The 21,318-nt window shown below is 36.3% G+C and overlaps 2 protein-coding genes across 2 annotated transcripts in view; both read right to left on the bottom strand.

Annotated features, from left to right (window-relative positions):
• DCDC1 (doublecortin domain containing 1) overlaps nucleotides 1-21,318 on the bottom strand; it is a 309,876-nt gene that overhangs the window by 232,204 nt on the left and 56,354 nt on the right. The window contains exon 8 of the mRNA XM_043582274.1: nucleotides 15,615-15,820. Coding sequence (XP_043438209.1) covers nucleotides 15,615-15,820 — 206 coding nt within the window. The remainder of the gene's footprint in view (nucleotides 1-15,614; nucleotides 15,821-21,318) is intronic.
• On the bottom strand, nucleotides 5,816-6,492 carry LOC122483659 (chromobox protein homolog 1-like). Its single transcript, XM_043580870.1, has one exon. It carries the CDS (start codon nucleotides 6,381-6,383, stop codon nucleotides 6,021-6,023), a length of 363 nt encoding a protein of 120 aa, XP_043436805.1. The 5' UTR covers nucleotides 6,384-6,492; the 3' UTR covers nucleotides 5,816-6,020.

Consider the following 21,318-nt stretch of genomic DNA (forward strand, 5'->3'; position numbering starts at 1 on the left):
AATGACTACCATGTTGACAAATCCAAAGAACATTTTCTTAATTGTCATTTGTTTTTATTTTTCAATAGTGTTTGACTGTTTCCTCTTTCTCTCAACTCTTTTTACCTTTGAATTCTGAAATATGATAATCTACTAAGTTTTGTCCTCCTTTTTCTTCTTCTTCATAGGTTCATCCTCCTCTATTCATTCACTGCAGTTCTTCAAGATCAGTCCTAGCCTTCTTCCTGCCTCACTCGAAATTAGCTTTTCAGGCAATCTAATCAATGCCCCAATGTTTTATTTTCCATCTATTTCCTGACAATATAGATATTTTCCACCTATTTCCATCTATGATGATATTTTCCATCTATTTCCTGTCACCAGGACTCTAGCAATATAGTTAGCTAATAGTTGCCCTGCATCTACCTGGCCCACCCAGTCTGTTTTCCACAACACCAAAGTAATTTATTAAAAAATGTAAATCTGGTTACCTTCTTTTCGCTCCTAACTAAAACCACTTACATGAATTCTCACTGTTCTTTGAGGGAAAAATCTGTAACCTTTCCTGCAAAGACAGGTCATATGTTAAACTTTTAATTTATGGGATTCATCCTGCTCACCCTACAATAGTCTTTTGATATACTGTGCTCTCTGCTTGAAAAGGTTACCATACTCAATATCCTCTGTATGTACCCAGATAAATTCTGCTTATCTCTTCTCAGATGACTTCCTTATGCCGCCTACTCCATATTCAGTAATGAGGCTTTTAGGGGTGCCTGGCTGGCTCAGTCAGTAGACCATGTGACCCTTGATCTTGCGATTTTAAGTTTGAGCCCCACATTGGATGTAGAGATTACTTAAAGCTAAAATCTCTATAAAAAATAAAGTAATAATGTGACCTTTATACAAATGGCTTTTGCCACCACTATACTACAAGCTATATGAGGAGGCACCTGGGTGGCTCAGTCAGTTTAAGCATTCGACCCTTGATATTGGCTCAGGTCATGATCTAATGGTCATCAGATCGAGCCCTGGGTCAGCTCCACACTCAGAGTGGAGCTTGCTTGGGATTCTCCTTCAGTCTCTTTCCCATTCACACACGTGCTCTCTTTTTCTCCAAATAAATAAACATTAAAATAAATAAAAGCTCCATGAGAACATACCTATGGCTGGTTTTACTCACCATTAGATCCAGGTGCTTGGCCTTCATTAGTAGTCATAAAAATATTGTGAATTAACAAATTAATGGAAGTTAATACACATTATGTCTAATATTACACTCATTTCATCATGAATTTTATATTGTTAACAGTCTGTTAAATTTAGCAAATAAAATTTCTGACAAATTATGCTATAACTAAAGAATGTGTAATTCTAGGAAAGGAAATTTCCAAATAATTCCATTTCTTTTTACTACCAGAGCACAAACCTTATACTGACCTTAGGATATAAATAAGAAAATGTCTTCACATTTGTACAAATTCTGTTAGTTGTCCCATCCTCAGTGTCCTGATTTTATTTAGAGGTTCATTTTTACCCCTTTGGACTCAAAGAAGACTACACTTATCTTGATCGATCTAGGTCAATCATGGCAGTCCCATGTCTCCTGTCAGTTTAGGAGTATTGCCATTCTCGTTCTGCCAATGAGAAATAAGGAAGCACTTCTGGGAAAGGCTTCATCATTCATAGGGAAGAGATAGTCCTTTTCTGCCACTGGCAGAAAATCCAGAAAGAGCATAAAATCCAGAAAATTAAAAATAATTTAACTGGAATCCTATCATGCTACACTTGAAACTGCCCTAACTCTTGATTTTTTGATTTGTTTTTTGCTTTAGTCTGTTTAAATTAGGATTCTCTGTTATTTGCAGCTAAAGTCAACCTAAATAATAGATAAAAATTTTTTTGGCCCAGGTTCCTCAAATGAGGAACATTGTTTCAGCTAACTCAGTATTTGTATAGCAAATAGATTACAACAATGCTCACTATATAAAGCTAAAAAGCAAATCATTTAATTAAGAACCCAGAGAAGAATTTTAAAAGAAATTTAGCAAGCTGAAAACTGTGAAAATAATGGATAATTATGAATATAATTCATTGAATTACTAAAAGTATTTTGCCTTTGGCAATTAATTATACTTGTTCAGTAGAAGAGAATACAATTTATCATGAATATTTTGAGAAAGGGAATCTGTTTTTACAGATTCTTTTTTTTTTTTTTTTTGGTAACTGAAAGACTGCCAAATACATTGTGAATTTTCAAAGAATTAAAATGTAATAAAATGTACTTAGCATAACTCTCTGCTAAGACCAACATTTTATAATGATTTAGAATAAAATATATGATCATTATTTCCACCTGAAGATGCCAGGAGATTGGGCTGAATTTGTAACCATCTTACTAAATAGCTTAAAGGTAATTTTATGAATAAGTTCTGGAAATAAATTTACTGGTTTGTTATTTGTTTTATTCTCATAAGAGTGGGTGATAGAATGCATGACAAATCTAACTATTTGCTCTTACTAGTAATGAACATCACTATAATTTGTAAAAGCAATTATTTCTGGTGAATTTGAAATGTAGGTGTTCTGGCATTTTATTATTAAAATGTGAATGAGAGGGGTGCCTGGGTGCCACAGTCGGTTAAGCGTCCGACTTCAGCCAGGTCACGATCTCACGGTCCGTGAGTTCGAGCCCCGCGTCAGGCTCTGGGCTGATGGCCTGGAGCCTGTTTCCGATTCTGTGTCTCCCTCTCTCTCTGCCCCTCCCCTGTTCATGCTCTGTCTCTCTCTGTCCCAAAAATAAATAAAAAATGTTGAAAAAAAAATTAAAAAAAAAATGTGAATGAGAAATAGATAACCAGAGGAGATTTTCCAAGTGATCTTTTAATATATACTCTTTAGATATTCTATCCTTAATCTCTTCTTAAAATAATTAAATAGCCCAGATTACTTTAAAATGTTTATAATGCTAAGCATACCGTTACCTGTTTTTTATTTATTTACTATCATTTTTAAAGATTTTTAAAATTTTTTTATTAAATTTTTTAATGTTTATTATTTTTGAGAGACAGAGACCCACATGGGGTTCGAACTCATAAACTGTGAGATCACCATCTGATCCAAAGTTGGACGCTTAACCAACTGAGCCACCCAGGTGCCCCTAAACATGTTTTTTTATTTTTAAATAATCTCTACACCCAACATGGGGCTCAAACTTACAACACCGAGATCGAGAGTCACCTGGTCCACTGACTGAGCCAGCCAGGCTCTTGTTATTTGCTTTTTAAATCTACTATTTTTTTTAAAGCTTATCATTTAAAATTGAGAGAGAGAGACAGAACACAGGTGGGGAGGGGCAGAGAGAGAAGGAGACACAATACGAAGCAGGCGTCAGGCTCTGAACTGTCAGCACAGAACCCGATGCAGGGGCTCAAACCCATGAACCATGAGATCATGACCTGAGTCACCCACGTGCCCCTAAATCTACTATTTTGATGCATAATACATAGCCAGTCGGGCACCCTTGTTATTTGCTTTTTAAATATACTATTTTGACGTGTAATTTACATGAAAGAAATTGTATCTATTTTAAGTGTACAGTTCAATGCAGGTAGAAAAAAATATATCTGTGTAATCACCACTACAATCAAAATATAGAATATTTCCTTTAGTCTCCAAAATTCCTCATGATTTTTCCCAATCACAATTCAGTACCCTTTGTCCCAGGAAACCACTGATCCCTGTCTGTCAGTAGAGAATAGGGTTTTTTTTCTACAATTTCACACAAATGAAATCATACAGCAAGTATTATTTTGTATCTGGCTTCTTTCACTTACAACAATATTTGCTCCTTATTATTGCTGAACAATATTCTTTGGTATGGATATATCACAATTTTTTCAAGCACTCATTTATTTTTTATTTGTTTTTTTAAGAATTATAATTCTAGGGGCGCCTGGGTGGCTCAGTCGGTTAAGCTGCCGACTTCGGCTCAGGTCATGATCTTGCAGTCCGTGAGTTCAAGCCCCGCGTCGGGCTCTGTGCTGACAGCTCAGAGCCTGGAGCCTGTTTCAGATTCTGTGTCTCCCTCTCTCTGACCCTCCCCCATTCATGCTCTGTCTCTCTCTGTCTCAAAAATAAATAAACGTTAAAAAAAAAGAATTATAATTCTATAGTTTTATTAAGACAAAAACTGACAATGTGGTATGAAGTTATATTAAAGTTTTCACAGAAATTTAACACATGCCTAAAAAGATTTTACAATGGAAATTCTTGGGACGCCTGGGTGGCTTGGTCAATTAGGCGTCTGACTCTCGATTTCCATTCAGGTCATAACCTTCGGGTTCATGGGTTTGAGCCCTGGGTTGGGCTCTGCGCTGACAATGTGAAGCCTGCTTGAGATTCTCTCTCCCTCTCTCTCTGCCCCTCCTCTGTGCGCATGCACACACACATCTTCTCTCAAAATAAATAAAGTTTAAAAACAAGATTTCACAGTGGAGTTCTAGATGCAGGTCTAGGCGATGTGGAGAACTGATGGATCTCATGATTGAAGACAGCATTTTGGGTATTAATTATTAGAATAAAAAAAATTGGTTTTGTTTTGTGTTTCGAAGTGAACCACTGCCCCTGGTACATGCTACACTGTAAAAATGCAGAGTTAACACTATTGGGAAGAAGGTTGTGGATTGTGGAGACAGATGTACTTTGGAGATCTACAATATCTTTTGCTCTCATTCTGCAAGTTTTATCCTTCATGGAAGGCCCTTTGCCTTTCTCAGAAAAGTACAGAATAGGCTGCCTTGCAACATTTCTCCCCCTTTCCCGTCCTGGGATGGGTATGCAAGCTACACAGCATGGAAAGGCTTTAAAGCACTTGGGATGCTGTAGGGGCAGTATGAAAGTTTAATCTTCTCCTGAGACCAGGGCTTTTGAAATCATTCAATTCTTCAAGTGATCTGATGAACTTGTACTGTCAGTGACTGAATCCTGTTGATTTCAGAAGTCAAAGTTCAAATAACAGGCCCCAAGAAGTTTCCAACCTTGGAGCCTGGGCCAGTGGCTGAAATTCTTCACCCAGTGGCTTGGATAGACAAACTGATGTTTAACATTTCATAATTGGAAAAGAAAGGGTTTCTTATCAATTTCAAAAATTTGCACCTCTAAGACAGAACGATCTGCCTTATGTGTATGCTCCAATAAGACTTTCCCTCCTCAACCAATTTCCATTCCCCAAATGGCAGCTTTGGTAATTTATTAACTGGTTTAGTACTTTGTTGGGAACAGCATTAAGCTCAAGAAGGGAATACCTTGGCTTATAAATTTCCAGCATTCACAGCTTTTAAACAGTTTCTCATAGTCCTCATTTAGGTTGCCAATGACATTTTTGAAAAGATAAAATATTCTGGACACAGAACCAAATCACTGCTGGTTTATTCTCTTCATTGTTTTACCATTTCCCCAGTCAGATCTCAAATGTTAACAAAAAAGATCCTACCCATCTCTGTTCCTTCCCAACCCCAAATAATACACTAGTAACAGCCCCAAATAATACACTAGTAACAGCCAAAAACTATACACATGCTACACTGTAAAAATGCAGAGTTAACAGTATTGGGAAGAAGGTTGTGGATTGTGGAGATAGATGTACTTTGGAGATCTACAGTATCTTTTGCTCTCCCACACACCCACTCTGTAAGTTTTGTCCTTCATGGAAGGCCCTTTGCCTTTCTCAGAAAAGTACATAATGGGCTGCCTTGCAACATTTCTCCCCCTTTCCCTTCCTGGGATGGGTGTGCAAACTACACAGCATGGAAAGGCTTTAAAGCACTTGGGCTGCTGTAGGGCACAGAAATGGTACTACTGACTCTACAAAGGACATCTTCTCAAACCAATTCTGGTGCCAAGACAAGTATAACTCCTTCCCTTCTAACTTGAAACCCACAGTCAGACGTGACAGGAGCACTAGTACTCAGAAGAGTTAATTCTTGTCATCTTTTTGGTAATTGTTCTCTGAGAGGTAAGAATGCCACATCAGCCTTTCCTCATTGAAGGATATGAGCACCTGGTGGGCACTTGATATTGACTTCCTTGGCAGGGACTAGGTCAGCCTCAGCAGCATTTTTCCATTTCATCAGGAACATGAGTTCTCCACGAGTCTGTAGATCTAATAATCTGTGGCTTTTCTGACTCTTCTTTTTCTTTGGTTTGCTCTCCTCTCCCTTATCTTCAGAATCAGAGTCAGCTTTGAGCTTGCCTCCCTCTGGTTTATCCGTCTCAAGTGCTGTTTTCTGTGACTGTAGAAACTTGCCAATGAGATCAGGGCAATCCAGGCTCTCTTCTGGCTCCCACATGTTATCTGAGAACTCCTTCCACTTTAGAAGATACTTCACTTCGCCCTTTGTCATTCAACCGTCAAGAACTTTTTCCACCACATATTTCTCTTCCCCCTCATCCAGCACCTCCTCTATTTTTTTATTGTTTTATTTCTTCTCCATAGTGCCCACCAGCTTTCTGATCTAAAGAGTGATGCTGCTCAGAGTAGCGCACAAGAGCCGGGGAGGAATTGGTGCGATAGCACATCATGTCAGGCAGGCAGAGTGGGGTGGAGGGAGTGGTGCCCAGAAAAGCAACAAGACCATGGCTGCAGTGGAGCCCCTCCCTGAAGTGGTGTACGACAGTCCCCAGCCAGCAGGCAAAAGACTGTCCCATCATTTGTTGATGGACTTCTCCATAGTTTCTAGCTGGGGCTTTTATGAATAAAGCGCCACTGAACATTCACCAGAAGTCTTTGAGTTGATAAACATTATTTCTACTAGGTAAATATCTAGAAAGGGGATTGCTAGATTGTGTGGTAAGTATATGTTTAACTTTATGAGAAATTGCCAAACTGGCTTGCAGAGTGGCTATATCATTTTGCATTCTCATTTGCTATTATGTGAGACTTTCAGTTACTCCACATACTCACCAGCACTTAGTATTATTACCAGTCTTTTTAAAATTTTAGCCATTCTAATGTGTACATAGTGGAACCTAATTCTGCATTTAATTTGTATTTCTTTGATGACTACTGTTGAACATCTTTTCATGTTCTTATGGTTGATTGCTATGGGTTTTTTTTTTTCAGTAAAGTGTATTTTTTTAATTGTGTTGTTGGTCTTCTATTGAGTTGTCAGAGATCTTGATATATTATGAATACAAATTTTGTTCTGTTTTTGTCAGATGTGTGTTTTCTGATTATTTTCTCCCAATCCCTGGCTAGACTTTTTATTAATGTTGTCTTTTGAAGAGAAGTTTTCTTTTTTTGTGTGTTTGTTTGGATAAGGCACATTTCATCTTTTTTATTTTTTAGTTCATATGTTTTTAGTCCCATCTAAGAAGTCTTTGCCTACCCTCAAATTGTGAGGATTTCCTCCTAGAACTGTTAGTTTTAATTTTGATGATTAGATCTCTGATCAATATTTAAATTAAGTTTTGTGATAGTATGAGGTACGGATCAAGATCATTTTTAACGCAGATAACTAATTTTCAGCAATATTTGTTAAAAAGACGTCTTTTCAAAAAAAAAAGACTGTCTTTTCCCCAATGAATTATCAAAAATAATTTGCCTCTATGTGTGGGTCCGTTTCCTTCCATTGCTTTTTATGTGTATCCTTATCCATATCCAAAAGCATTATATCTTTGTTTTTCAATGTTTATTTAGTTTTGAGAGAGCAAAAGTGGGGGAGGGAAAATGAGATGCGGACAGAGGATCTGAAGCAGGCTCTGCTTTGACAGCAGAGAGCCCTATGTGGGGTTGAACTCATACACTGCAAGATCATGACCTAAGCCAAAGTCGGACACTCAATCGACTGAGCCACCCAGATGCCCCGCCAAAATCATTGTATCTTGATTACTTTATAATAAATGCTAAAGTCAAGTAGTATAATTCTTCTAAATTTGACTATTCTAATTCCTTTGCATCTCCTGGGCTTTCATTGAGCTTCTTAGATCTGTGTTTGACATTTTTCAGGAACTCAGAAAAAATTCTGGCCATTATTTCTTCAAATATATTCTCCTTCCCCCCAGTCTCTCTAAGGCTCCAATTATATATCTATAAGACTGCTTGATATTAACCCACAAATTACTGACACTGTCCTTTTTTCAGTCTTTTCCTTTTCCTTCTCTATAGTAGACTTAGTTTGCACAGTTTTCGTTACACTGTCATGAAGTTCACTGATATTTTCTTCTCGAATGTCTAATCTGGTGTAAAACCCATCCAGTGGGTTTATTTTTCCATTTAAGATATTCTAGAACTTCCATTGATTCTATTTTTAGTTTCCATTTATCTTCATATTATATTCATATTTTTCTTTAATTCCTTGACATATTTATACTAGCTTTTGGGATGTCCTTTACTATTAACTCTGGGGAGTCTATTTCTATTGATTGACTCTTCTCCTGGATAATGATTACCTTTTCAGGGATCTTTGTGAATTTTCCATATGTTCAACAAAATCTCTCTCCTCTGACAGATCAAAACACAATTGTATCCCCACCCTGTGCATACTTCCATAGTTATTTCCTTTTCACATCCCCATTAGTTGTTTTTTCCCTAGTAGTTAGTTGTTTATGCCAAACCTTGTAGAGTTCACCTCGTACATAAACAACTTAATACCTAGTCAAAGACACAAAGGGACCCATAGGGTCTATTACCTAAATAGCTCCCTCATTTATGGCATTTTCAGGGAAAATTCCTGATATTTCTACCTCTTAAACTTTCTTGTCTTTCTCCTCAGCTTGGGGAGAATACTGTGTTTTCTTGGATTATCTTTCCCTATACCACAGGTCCAAAAACTACCTCCAGGTATAAAGATGGGGTCGATTGTAGGACTCACTTCAACTTTTCTTCTCTCAATCTTGACTCCTCATTATCTCATGTCTAAAAATTATTGTTTCATATATTTTGTCCAATTCAAGTTGTTTAAAATGGGATGGCTAGTCTGATACTAGTTATTCTGTTATGATTACAAACAGATGTTTCATGTTATTTTCATGGTTATGTTAACTCATCTTTAAGTGAGGACACACAGGAATTAAAATGTAATAAAAACAATATTTGTGGCATTTCCCCATAACGAAAAAAATACTGTTCTAGAACTCAAAAAATGGGCTCCAGTCCTAGCTATTCCAGCTGATCCACTTTGGATAGGACAGCCAACTGTTCTAAGTCTCAGTTTTCTGAGTTGCTTAATTAGATTGTCTCATAAAATCTGTGACCTTAATGTCCAGAAATTAGATAAAGTTCACCAAAGGTACTTTAATGGGAAGATATGTATAGAAGATAATCTAATAAATCTTTGTATGTAAACTCATTTAACAAATCCTCTGATTTAATCATTACTGTTATATGTGCTTGCCAATTAAAGTGTATTAAAATATAAAATGTAAATATGAAAACTATGAGGTAATTTTAATAGATTAATAAAAATAAATTTTACCTTTTCAGATTTTTAAAAAGGTTTTTTTAATTGAAGTAAGCTCTACACCCAATGTGGGGTTCAAACTCACAACCCCAAGATCATAAGTCACATGCTCTTCTGACTGAGCCGGCCAGGTGCCCCATCTTTTCAGATTTAATATTATGTTTATGTCTTAACTGTTTAGGGGGTTTAAGCATAATGTTAAGGATTATCTGTCCTTAAGTGTCATCTGTAAAGTAAATCTGTAAACTGAAAATTCTGTTTTGCTTTTATTTTAGCTGAGGAAATTCACATCCCATCACCCCACTTACAATTTTATTCAAGAAAAAAAGATTATCACTACAAAATAATTATTTATAATATTCTAAAATAATCCAATTGTATAACCAAAAAATTGACGACAAATAGAACAAAATTGGCTATCCACACCTCCAAAATGAACTATAGCACCAAATTCCATATTTTAAAAACTCTGTTTCATATTTTAAAATCTAGTATTAATACCCAGTATGAACACTAGACTAAGTTTTAAAACAATAATAGTATCAACGGGCTTTTTCCTCATCCATCATAAAAAGCTCTTTAAAGAATTTCCAATATACTAATTATGCATGACTTCCCCTGTCGGAATCCATGGTAAGCATCCTTAATCAAATTTTGTTACTCCAGGTGCTTCCTTACAAATCTCTTAAAATGTTCTCTAAATTCCTTTACTCACACTATTGGAAAAATCCCTGCTCTGTTACTGATTTGTGTGTGAACATTCCATAATAATGCTATTATGTTGTATTTTTTTTCAATTAAATCATACAATTAAGTTCATTAAACTGGAACATTTTCTTAAAGTCTTATTTTGTTTGTTTGCTTGTTTAGGCTTACTGAGTTATTTTTCCAATTAACACATGTAAGCATCATAAAAGTCTGGATTTTCCTGATTTAAGGGCATCTGATAAAGTCCATTATTTATTTATACCTTGATAGTCATATATGAAATATTCTCTCAATATTTATATCGTTTTTTGGTAGTAACAAGGAAAAATCACAAAAATGAATTATGTTTACATACAAATGTTAAGGGAATGCTAATTTTTTCTAAGTCAGAGTTGCCACACCCACTACTCCCTTCCTGCTAACTTGCACAATTTTTCCTCTTCCTGATTTCTTAACTCCCTGCACTAGTTCTAATCCAGGAACCAGTGATCTAATTTCACATAACCTGTTTTCTCTGTCATACAACTTATTTTCCTTCTCTTAAACCACATGAGAAGTATAGGAAAACAAACAGAGAATCTATTAAGATTTCCATTAATTGGTAAGTTTGAAGTTTTAGAATACTAGAACAGGAGTTCTCAAACTTAGTGGGGTTAGGAATCATTTGGAAATATTTGTTGAAATTCAGATTCCCAGACCCCACACTCAAGAGATTCTGAATTTAATAGGCTTGGAATGGGGGACACCAGTTTGAATTTTTAACACATAGTCTAGATAATTCGGATGCAGGTGTACTGTGTAGCATACTTTGATAAACACTGCAGCCCCTGTGTCTGCCATAAGTATCTGATGTCTCCATCTGGAATATGTATATAATAAACTAAATGAAGGTAGAGAAAGATGCAAAAGTAGGAAAGAGGGATCCAACAGAGGAGAGGTGGAAAGATAATGCCCAGGTTGAAGGTGAAGAAAGATCCCAGGGTATAGGTTATAGAGAACAATCAATTCAAACTGGACTGACCGAGGGATTAGGACACTTTTTCATTCTTTCATTCACTCATTATCTTTTTCACTGTCTTCTCCACCATTGCAATCTCATACTGTTTATGACAGTACATAGAAAACCAAGCAAAAAAACAAATAAAAAACTATTAGCTGGGAATATAAAATATAAAGAAATTTGAAATCTATAAAGATTTCTCAAAGGAGATGATACCCTAGATAATAAAATAATTGACACAGTTAATACCACTTCTCTGACAATGAATCTAAGAGATAACTGAGGGAAAATAAAACTTATCCACCACAATGTTAACTTTAAAAAGTTACGTATCTGTGGACTTCAAGCTGTATTACAAAGCTATAATCATCAAGACAATATGGAGCTGGCAAAAAAACAGACACTCAGATCAATGGAACAGAATACAGAACCCAGAAATGGACCCAGAAATGTATGGCCAACTAATCTTTGACAAAGGAGGAAAGAATATCCAATGGAATAAACACAGTCTCTTCACCAAGTGGTGCTGGGAAAACTGGACAGCGACATGCAGAAGAATAAACCCGGGCTACTTTCTTGCACCGTACACAAAAATAAACTCAAAATGGATGAAAGACCTAAATGTAAGACAGGAAGCCATCAAAATCCTCAAGGAGAAAGCAGGCAAAAACCTCTTTGATCTTGGCCACAGCAACTTCTTACTCAACACCTCTCCAGAGGCAAGGGAAACAAAAGCAAAAATGATCTATTGGGAGCTCATCAAAATAAAAAGCTTCTTCACAATGAAGGAAACAATCAGCAAAACCAAAAGGCAACCAACAGAATGGGAGAACATATTTGCAAACGACATATCAGATAAAGGGTTAGTATCCAAAATCTATAAAGAACTTCTCAAACTCAACACCCAAAAATCAAATAATCCAGTGAAGAAATGGGCAAAAGACATGAATAGACACTTCTCCAAAGAAGACATCCAGATGGCCAACCGACACATGAAAAAAGGCTCAACATCACTCATCATCAGGAAAATACAAATCAAAACCACAATGAGATACAACCTCACACCTGTCAGAATGGCTAACATGAACAACTCAGGCAACAACAGATATTGGTGAGGATGTGGAGAAAGAGGAACCCTTTTGCACTGCTGGTGGGAATGCAAACTGGTGCAGTCACTCTGGAAAACAGTATGGAGGTTCCTCAAAAAATTAAAAATAGAACTACCCTATGACCAGCAATTGCACTACTAGGTATTTATCCAAGGGACACAGGTGTGCTGTTTGAAAGGGGTACATGCACCCCAATGTTTATAGCAGCATTATCAACAATAGCCAAACTATGGAAAGAGCCCAAATTTCTACCAATAGATGAATGGATAAAGAAGATGTGGTGTATATATATATATATATATATATATATATACACACACACACACACACACACACACACACACACACACAATGGAGTATTACTTGGCAATCAAAAAGAATGAAATTTTGCCATTCGCAACTACGCGGATGGAACTAGACAGTACTATGCTAAGTGAAACTAGTCAGTCAGAGAAAGACAAATATCATATGATTTCACTCATATGGGACTTTAAGATACAAAACAGACGAACATAAGGAAAGGGAAGCAAAAATAATATAAAAACAGGAAGGGGGACAAAAGACAAGAGACTCTTAAGTATGGAGAACAAACAGAGGGTTACTGGAGGGGTTGTGGGAAGGGGGATGGGCTAAATGGGTAAGGGGCATTAAGGAATCTACTCCTGAAATCATTGTTGCATTATATGCTGACTAACTTGGATGTAAATTAAAAAATAAATTAAATAAAAATTTAAAAAATAAATTAAATAAAAGAGTACTAATTTGGCAAAAAAAAAGTTATGTATCTGGAACAGACATTTTTCATTTTCCATTAACTTTGCATTTTGTGCCCACAAGTTTTTCTTAATACCTTTTTCAACCCCTGGATACATATATTTAACCTATACCTCACAGTAGCAAGTTCTGTGTGATTATTAAACCATACCAAGTAATTCTAAAATCGTCTGATTCAAGTTTCAAAGAGATGGCCATAGCTCAAATATCCCAGAGTTTAGTGAAGAAATATATCACTTTGGCCCTCATTTCAAACTTCTTAATTACTTACCCCCTAAAATACATAAGTGGATTTCCTTCTGATTTTGCACTGAAGATTTAAGTACAGTCATTTTCCCATGGTTCCATTCTGAGCTCAGAGAAGACTTTTATGACTTAACTATCTTACTTTACTACCATCTTCAGTAATTTTCTCTTTATCCCACTGTAACAGCCTTCACCATATAGAGTCTTTTAGACCCTATTCTAGTTTTTTATTACTTTTTAATAATCTAAAAATAGCTACTAATCCCTGACATTCCTAATATTTTATCATAAAAGAGAAAATAATTTGGGTTTCACCTATGACCATGTCACTTTTTTATTCCTATTATTGACTTGGTATGGCATTATCTTGTGATTATCAATATAACTTTCAAAATTTAAATTTTATTTACAAATAATTAGCTAGTCTTATTTTTCCCCTCCAAAAAATTCTATTGATATTCAAGGCTGGGATTCTGTTGCTCCCTATCCTTTACCTTGTTCTTATCAATAGTATTTATTTATTTAGTATTTTTTATTTGAAGTATAGTTGACATAAAATGTTTATATTAGTTTCAGGTGATTTGACAGTTCTATACATTATGTAGTACTCACCATAATAAATGTCGTCTCCATCTGTTACCACACAAAGTTATTACATTATTATTGACTATATTCCTTATGCTATATTAAAAGTGATATTTAATCAAATATTTACAAACACACTTATTACTGAATCATTTCCTGAGTTTTATAAATTGTGAAAATTCCTTACAATTTATAAAATTTAAACTAAATAAAGCTTAAAAAATAAGCTAAAGAATTGCTTGATCATCCAGTTTTAAATAAATTGCTCTCTAGAGTCAAAAAGCAAAATAGCAGTGACACTTTTATTTATACTCACCTTTCATCTAAGAACATGTAATCTTTAAGAGTGACTATTACCCCCATTTTACCACCAAGGTGTAGAATTACAAAGATTGAACTGAAGTGAACTCAAGAAGCTGTCTAATCTAGCTTCTCTCCCCAAGAATGACTGCATTTTAACAATCCCAGAGATATGTCCATCTTCCCTAGTTTTCAAAATCTCCAGGGAAGATGGTACAAGTTGCCTTAGCAATTTGTTCTGGTGCGTAATATCCCTTGTTTTACTCATAATCCAAATCTGAAGATAAGAAGGAAATAAAACCTGGTTTCCTAGATCCTCAGGATTGTGGTTGTAAAATAAGAAGATGATGAAATAGATATCTCAATAAGAACAATTTCCAATATCTAGTCAACTGTTCACCTACTTCAAGCAAGAGTCATTTTGAAAATACTCAGGTATAACAAAATGATTTATACCTATCTTGATTTCATAACAAATGTCTCCCTTTAGTAAGAGAAATAATTAGATGTATATATATATGAGTCCTAAAGATAAGAATAACATATATTTTTTGAGAAATTTCTGGGTATGGGCCATTGCACTCCATGCGTAATATCATATTGAATCTTTATATCACTTCTCTGAAGTAGGTGTTATTATTATCCCCATTTTTTAAATAAAGAAATTGAGGCTCAGAGAAGGTAAGGTGTCCAAAGTCATTGATTCAGTGACAGAGCCAGGATTAAAACCTAGACAGTTTGGTTATGTTTCACAGCTCTCTAATACATATTTAATAAATTTTAGTTGTTATTATAAGGATGCTTTAGACTGGTTGAAAAATCCTTATCTGTAAAAAATTTTTTTTTCTTCAAACTCCCATTAGTTCTTCCATAGTTTTGTCAGATCAAAGATGATCTGGGAAATACAAGCACCCTTTTAAAAACATGCATTTATATGACAAAATTTGTTTCTGAAGGTTTGCTGGACTGTTACATGATTTTTCTTAGACCCACCTAGATTTGCTTAAAAATGCATATGGATACTTTTAAATGGAATTTTAGTTATATTGGACTTTACTTACTCATTCAAGAAGCCGGGGGTACTTCTAGGTCTTATTTTAAGCAAAAAGGAATAGATTTGAGATTTGAAGCTACATTAGATTGGCTTCAATCTAAATATTCTACAAAATATTGTAACCAACTAGAGTGTTTCCCTAAGTGTAAACATAACTTTTACCTAGGTAAATGCCCAAGTATAGGTTAGCCAAAGAAATCTTGTTGCTTTACTAAGGTAATTTACGTTAGTAAAATAAGCATGCTTCTAAGCAGCTAAATTTTTGCATTCTATTAATACCTTCTTAATATTTCAGTTCATTAGTTGATATTGATATTTAAAAGAAAACACCAACACATTTCAAAAGCCATGAAAACTTTGAAATTTAATTTATACTTTAATATTTAATACAAAATTACCTTTTTCACTGTTTCCTTTCCCACTGTGATCTCATGCCCATCTTGCCCCAGGCCATTCTTAAAGAACAGAATTCGGATTGAGGTCTTCTCAGTGAGTTTCTTCATTCTAACAGAAAGAACAGGCTTGGTTTTCTGTCTTTTGACATCAGTAGGAAACATCAGGCCATTCATTGTCCAAGTTACTTTCTTCATTAACAACAGATGGTCTAGAAGAGAATTTTTTTTAAGTCAAGTCAGTATTTGGCTTCAAAACTAGAAATGGACACACCATGTTTCCCCTCCCCCTCTTACCTATATCATATACACTGGCCAGTCTCCATTTAGACATTGGTTTTCTGAAATGCTACCACCAGCTTCCCACTAACCGTGACATAAGCTGTAGCAAGCTGTCTGCTCTGATAGCCTGCATAAATCATCATTTCTGAAGGGAACAGATGTTCAGGGTATGAAAGAGTAATACCACAATTTAGTCCTAATTAAAATTCACCTTAGCATGCCTCTATCACTGATCAGAGGCTCTGGGCTGAAAGGGTCCACTGAAAGTTCCAAGGTCCTTTGCTTACCATAAAGCAATATGGGTCCTGAACTTCTGTGTTCTTTAGGGTTGGGAAATGCTTTATTTTCTCCTTAATATGATTTATTATCCATGTGATTTTAAAGATGATGACCTCCAAACAGTAACCTTATACATAATTCTTCTCCTGTGACTAGAAAGAAGGTGACTTCTGGGACATCATTGGTGAGAGATTCAAAATATTTCACTAATAATGAAAACCAGCTCTGCATTAGCTTTTTACTTTGACCTATTCCTTTTCAAAGGTGTGTTTAGGAATTTAAGTTTCAAAACTCCCACTCATATTAATGGGAGTGCAACTAAACGATTGTGCATGACTCTGAGAATGTGAGGATAAGTTGCTCTCAGCATGCCTCCTTTGCAAATGGTTTCATTTCATAAATAAATAATTTATACCTGTGTTATTTTTTATTTGTTGCATTCAATTTATTTTAGATATTTTTTCATATGTTATTAAATGTATGTGATTTTATAATTACAATGATCCCTCCCTCATCTGTTCTTTATTTGTCCTAATGAGAGAAATAAAATTGTATTTGCATACCATTGAAAATAGTTGGATTTGTTTGCCCAAATTTCTAAACAACTCTTGTCTGTTAGCACTTACCTTGAAAGAACCATGGCCTCGTTGACCTAGAAATAGTGCTTTACATAAAATCTGCAAGTATTGATATGAAACACAAGCCACTGGTTCTGGGACCTTCAAGTCCCAGAATGTTTACATTAAATGTTAAAAAAACAACAAAATACTGTGTTTCTCTTTTTCTCTCATACACATATACATGTGAGTGTGTGCGTGCGCTCACACACACACACACACACACACACACACACATATATACACACAGTGGGTAGAAATGTGAGCAAAACTTTCAGAATAAGCTAAGATTATAGATATGAATAAGCTTTTAAGAAGAGGAAAAGTAATTTTACAGAAATTATTATAATCTGAAATTGATAGGAATTAGAATTAGAAAAATAAGCTAGACATTAAGGAGTTCATATATGCCCCAAAGAACTGAAAACAGGTACTCAAATAAATACATGTACATGCATGTTCATAGCAACACTATTCACAATAGCCAAAAGGTGTAAACCAAATATCTACCAATGGATGAATGGATAAATAAAATGTAGTATATACATACAATGGAATATTATTCAGCAACTAAAGGAATGAAGTACTGATATTCGCTACAATGTGGATGAACCTCAAAACATTGTAAGTGAAAGAAGCTAGACATAAAAGGCAACATACTATATAATTCCATCATATGAAATATCTAGAACAGGTAAATCCATAGAAACAAAATGCAGCCTAATAATTGCAGGGGTGGGAGGAGGGGGGAATGGAGAAAAATTCAATAGGTAAGAAGTTTTATGGAGCACCTAGGTGGCTCATTTGGTTAAGCTTCTGACTTTCAGCTCAGGTCATGATCTCATGGTTCATGAGTTCGAGCCCCATGTGGGGCTCTTTGCTGACAGCTCAGATTCAGAAGCCTGCTTCAGATTCTGTGTCTCCCTCTCTCTCTGCCCCTGCCCCACTTGTACTCTGCCTCTCTCTCTCTCTCTCTCAAAAATAAATAAAACATTAAAATAAAATTTAGAAGTTTTATTTTGGAATGATGGAAATGTTTCAAAACTAGATAGAAACGGTGGTTGCATAACATTGTGGGAGTGGGGATGGGCTAAATGGGTAAGGGGCATTAAGGAATCTACTCCTGAAACCACTGTTGCACTATATGCTAACTAACTTGGATGTAAATTTAAAAAATAAATTAAATTTAAAAAAAATAAAAAATCTTACCAATAAAGTATTTTCCCCTTTGATGACCAACACCAGGGTCAGGATGAGGGTGAGACAAGTGAAGGGCCAAGAATGCAAAACTGAAAGAAGCATGCTCAGTTGTGCAAGTGTACAACCCTCAGTAAATGCCTCCTTAAATTTTGTCACGCAGGTGCATCACTCATCTCACCCGAGTCCCAGCCTGGCTTCTCTCCTCCTTGTACACTCCTTAAATTCCACTCAAACCAGGCTGACTGTTAGCCAGACCCTGTTTTATATGATTTATAAACACTAGCTCATGATGTCCTCTCAACACGTTTATGAGGTAGAAAATATAATTATCCTCATTTACAGGTGAGGAAACTGAGGCACAGAGAAGTTAAGTAACTTGAGCAAGATCTTGCAGCTGGCAGGTGGTGGCAGCAGGATATGAACTCAGTTCTAGAAACTGTTCTCCTAATCACTACACTATTTGACTCTACCATACATTTTCTTCTGTTATCTTAAACAAAATTTCACAACTTTCCACAAGTTGGACATACTTTCACATCTCTTATTCCTGTCAGTGTTTCCACTTCTTTCACAGTTGTCCATTATCTCAGAAAGATCTTAAACCTTTACCTCCCAATCGTTTCTCTCCAACCAATTGCTTAGTCATTCAATGATATTTACATTTATTGGGTGCCCATTTATCAATGCACCAGGGTGATAGCTGGGAACAGGACAGAATAACTTGTGCAGATTACAGTCTCTTGGGGGAAAGACAGACAGTGGAAGGTCTCTCTGAAGAGGTGACTGCCAAGTAGTGAGGTTTGAACAATGAGAAGTTAGTCATGAAAGTCTGGGGGAAGAGCATTTTATTCTGGATGTAAAGGGAAGCTATTGGAAGGTTCTTGGCAGGGCACCTATGAAAAACAAGACTATAGCAGAGAGTAGATGACACTGGTAGTCCCCCCAACCAAATTCCTTTTACCGGGCTAGTGCACCCAAACTCCAGCTGCTGTGAGTCACAGCCTCTAACACCTCACCACTGCAACCTTCTCCAAAGAACTGCCCTTGGCTGAAAGGAACCAGCCACCTAGCCAGGAAATGCCTGTGATGTGGTGCTCTCTTATCCCCTACCCACAGGTACAGCCTACAGCCAATGACTGACTGACTAGGGGACATAATGGCCAGTCCCCTTGCCTTAAGGAGGGGCAACTCTGTGCTGTGCTTCCCACTCCAGATTGAGGCTAGCCTTCAGCTGAACACAGGGCATGGCTGAACTTCTTTCTCTACTCTAGTTGCTTCCCTCACTCTTTTATAGGGTTCACCTGAGAGTATTCCCTCACTAAGTCCCTTGTACATAAATCTCCATCTCAGGCTCTGCTTTGAGGGAACCTGACCTGAGACAGAGTCAAAGAAGAGAAACCTAACTCTTGGCTATCTTTCTTCACAGTAACTTTTTTTTTTAATATGAAATTTATTGTCAAATTGGTTTCCATACAACACCCAGTACTCATCCCAACAGGTGCCCTCCTCAATGCCCATCACCCACTTTCCCCTCCCTCCCATCCCCCAACAACCCTCAGTTTATTCTCAATTTTTAAGAGCCTCTTATGGTTTGCCTCCCTCCCTCTCTCACTTTTTACCCCTCCTCCTCCTCCATGGTCTTCTGTTAAGTTTCTCAAGATCCACATAAGAGTGAAAACATATGGTATCTGTCTTTCTCTGTATGACTTATTTCACTTAGCATAATACTCTCCAGTTCCATCCACGTTGCTACAAAAGGCCATATTTCATTTTTTCTCATTGCCAAGTAGTATTCCATTGTATATATACAGGCACATGAAAAGATGCTCAACGTCACTCCTCATCAGGGAAATACAAATCAAAACCACACTGAGATATCACCTCATGCCAGTCAGAGTGGCTAAAATGAACAAATCAGGAGACTATAGATGCTGGAGAGGATGTGGAGAAACAGGAACCCTCTTGCACTGTTGGTGGGAATGCAAACTGGTGCAGCCCCTCTGGAAAACAGTGTGGAGGTTCCTCAAAAAAGTAAAAATAGATCTACCCTACGACCCAGCAATAGCACTGCTAGGAATTTACCCAAGGGGTACAGGAGTGCTGATGCCTAGGGGCACTTGTACCCCAACGTTTATAGCAGCACTTTCAACAATAGCCAAATTGTGGAAAGAACCTAAATGTCCATCAACTGATGAATGGACAAAGAAATTGTGTTTATACACACAGTAACTCTTAAAACTATCATTCCTTTCTATTCCCAGCCAGACCCACTTGTCCATTTCTCTCTCAGTCTTCTATCATCTACAAGAACTTCCTAACCATATTTTATTTTCCTTCTTTATATCTGACATCCTATACTCCAATTATAGATCAATTTTCCTAAAACATCAATTTTATCATTGCCTGAAGAGAAACTTCTTGGAGCTAGCTTTTGAAGTTTTCCACTAGTCAGTCACCCAATCAGTCTGTCAGGTACGAGGAAATATTTATTAAACCTTCCTATGTGTCAGACCCTGTGCAAGAAATATGCTCCTTCCTTTAAACTTATGTCTAACAGAAGAGTTTACTGACAACCTGACACTATCCAAATTTTCAGGTTTTATCTTACCGTGGCTTAAAGCACTATTTTACCTAAGCCAATCCGCTCATTGTCTTTTAATTACATCAAGGGCACAAGTAAAAAAAAAAAAAAAAAAAAAAAAGCTTACTTATTTATTTTGACAGAGAGAGAGTGAACGAGCAAGAGTGGAGGAGGGTCAGAGAGGAAGAGAGAGAGAGAGAGAGAGAGAGAGAGAGAGAGAGAATCCCAAGCAGGCTCTGCACTGTCAACACAGAGCTCAATGAAGGGCTTGAACTCATGAACCACAAGACCATGACCTGAGCTGAACTCAAGAGTCAGACACTTAACTGACTGAGCCACCCAAGCACCACACCAAGGGCATTTTTAAATTCATTCTTCATCTATTCAGACTCAAGTCTTTCTCAAGACCCAGTTTAAGATCTTCCTTTAGTGCTCCAGCCCATAACAGTCTGTCATCTCTCCGATTCCTTATAGCACACTCACTCATGTATTCATTCATTCAGTAATGTTTAAGAACATACCACATTTTAGGTGCTGTATTACACACTAAGGAAAGAGCATAAGCCATCTGAAAGTATGTAAATATTTTACAAATATATATCCTGTTTCTGTTTCCATACTTAACCTCTTTGAAGGTAGGAATCAAGTCTATATTCATTATTAGGGTATATATAAGTTCACTGCACATGGCACAGTTACTAAATGTTAACATTTCTGTGGATTTAAATGTTTAATTGGTAGAAATTTAATT

Source organism: Prionailurus bengalensis, chromosome D1 (assembly GCF_016509475.1).
Source record: "Prionailurus bengalensis isolate Pbe53 chromosome D1, Fcat_Pben_1.1_paternal_pri, whole genome shotgun sequence".
Lineage (NCBI taxonomy): Eukaryota > Metazoa > Chordata > Mammalia > Carnivora > Felidae > Prionailurus > Prionailurus bengalensis.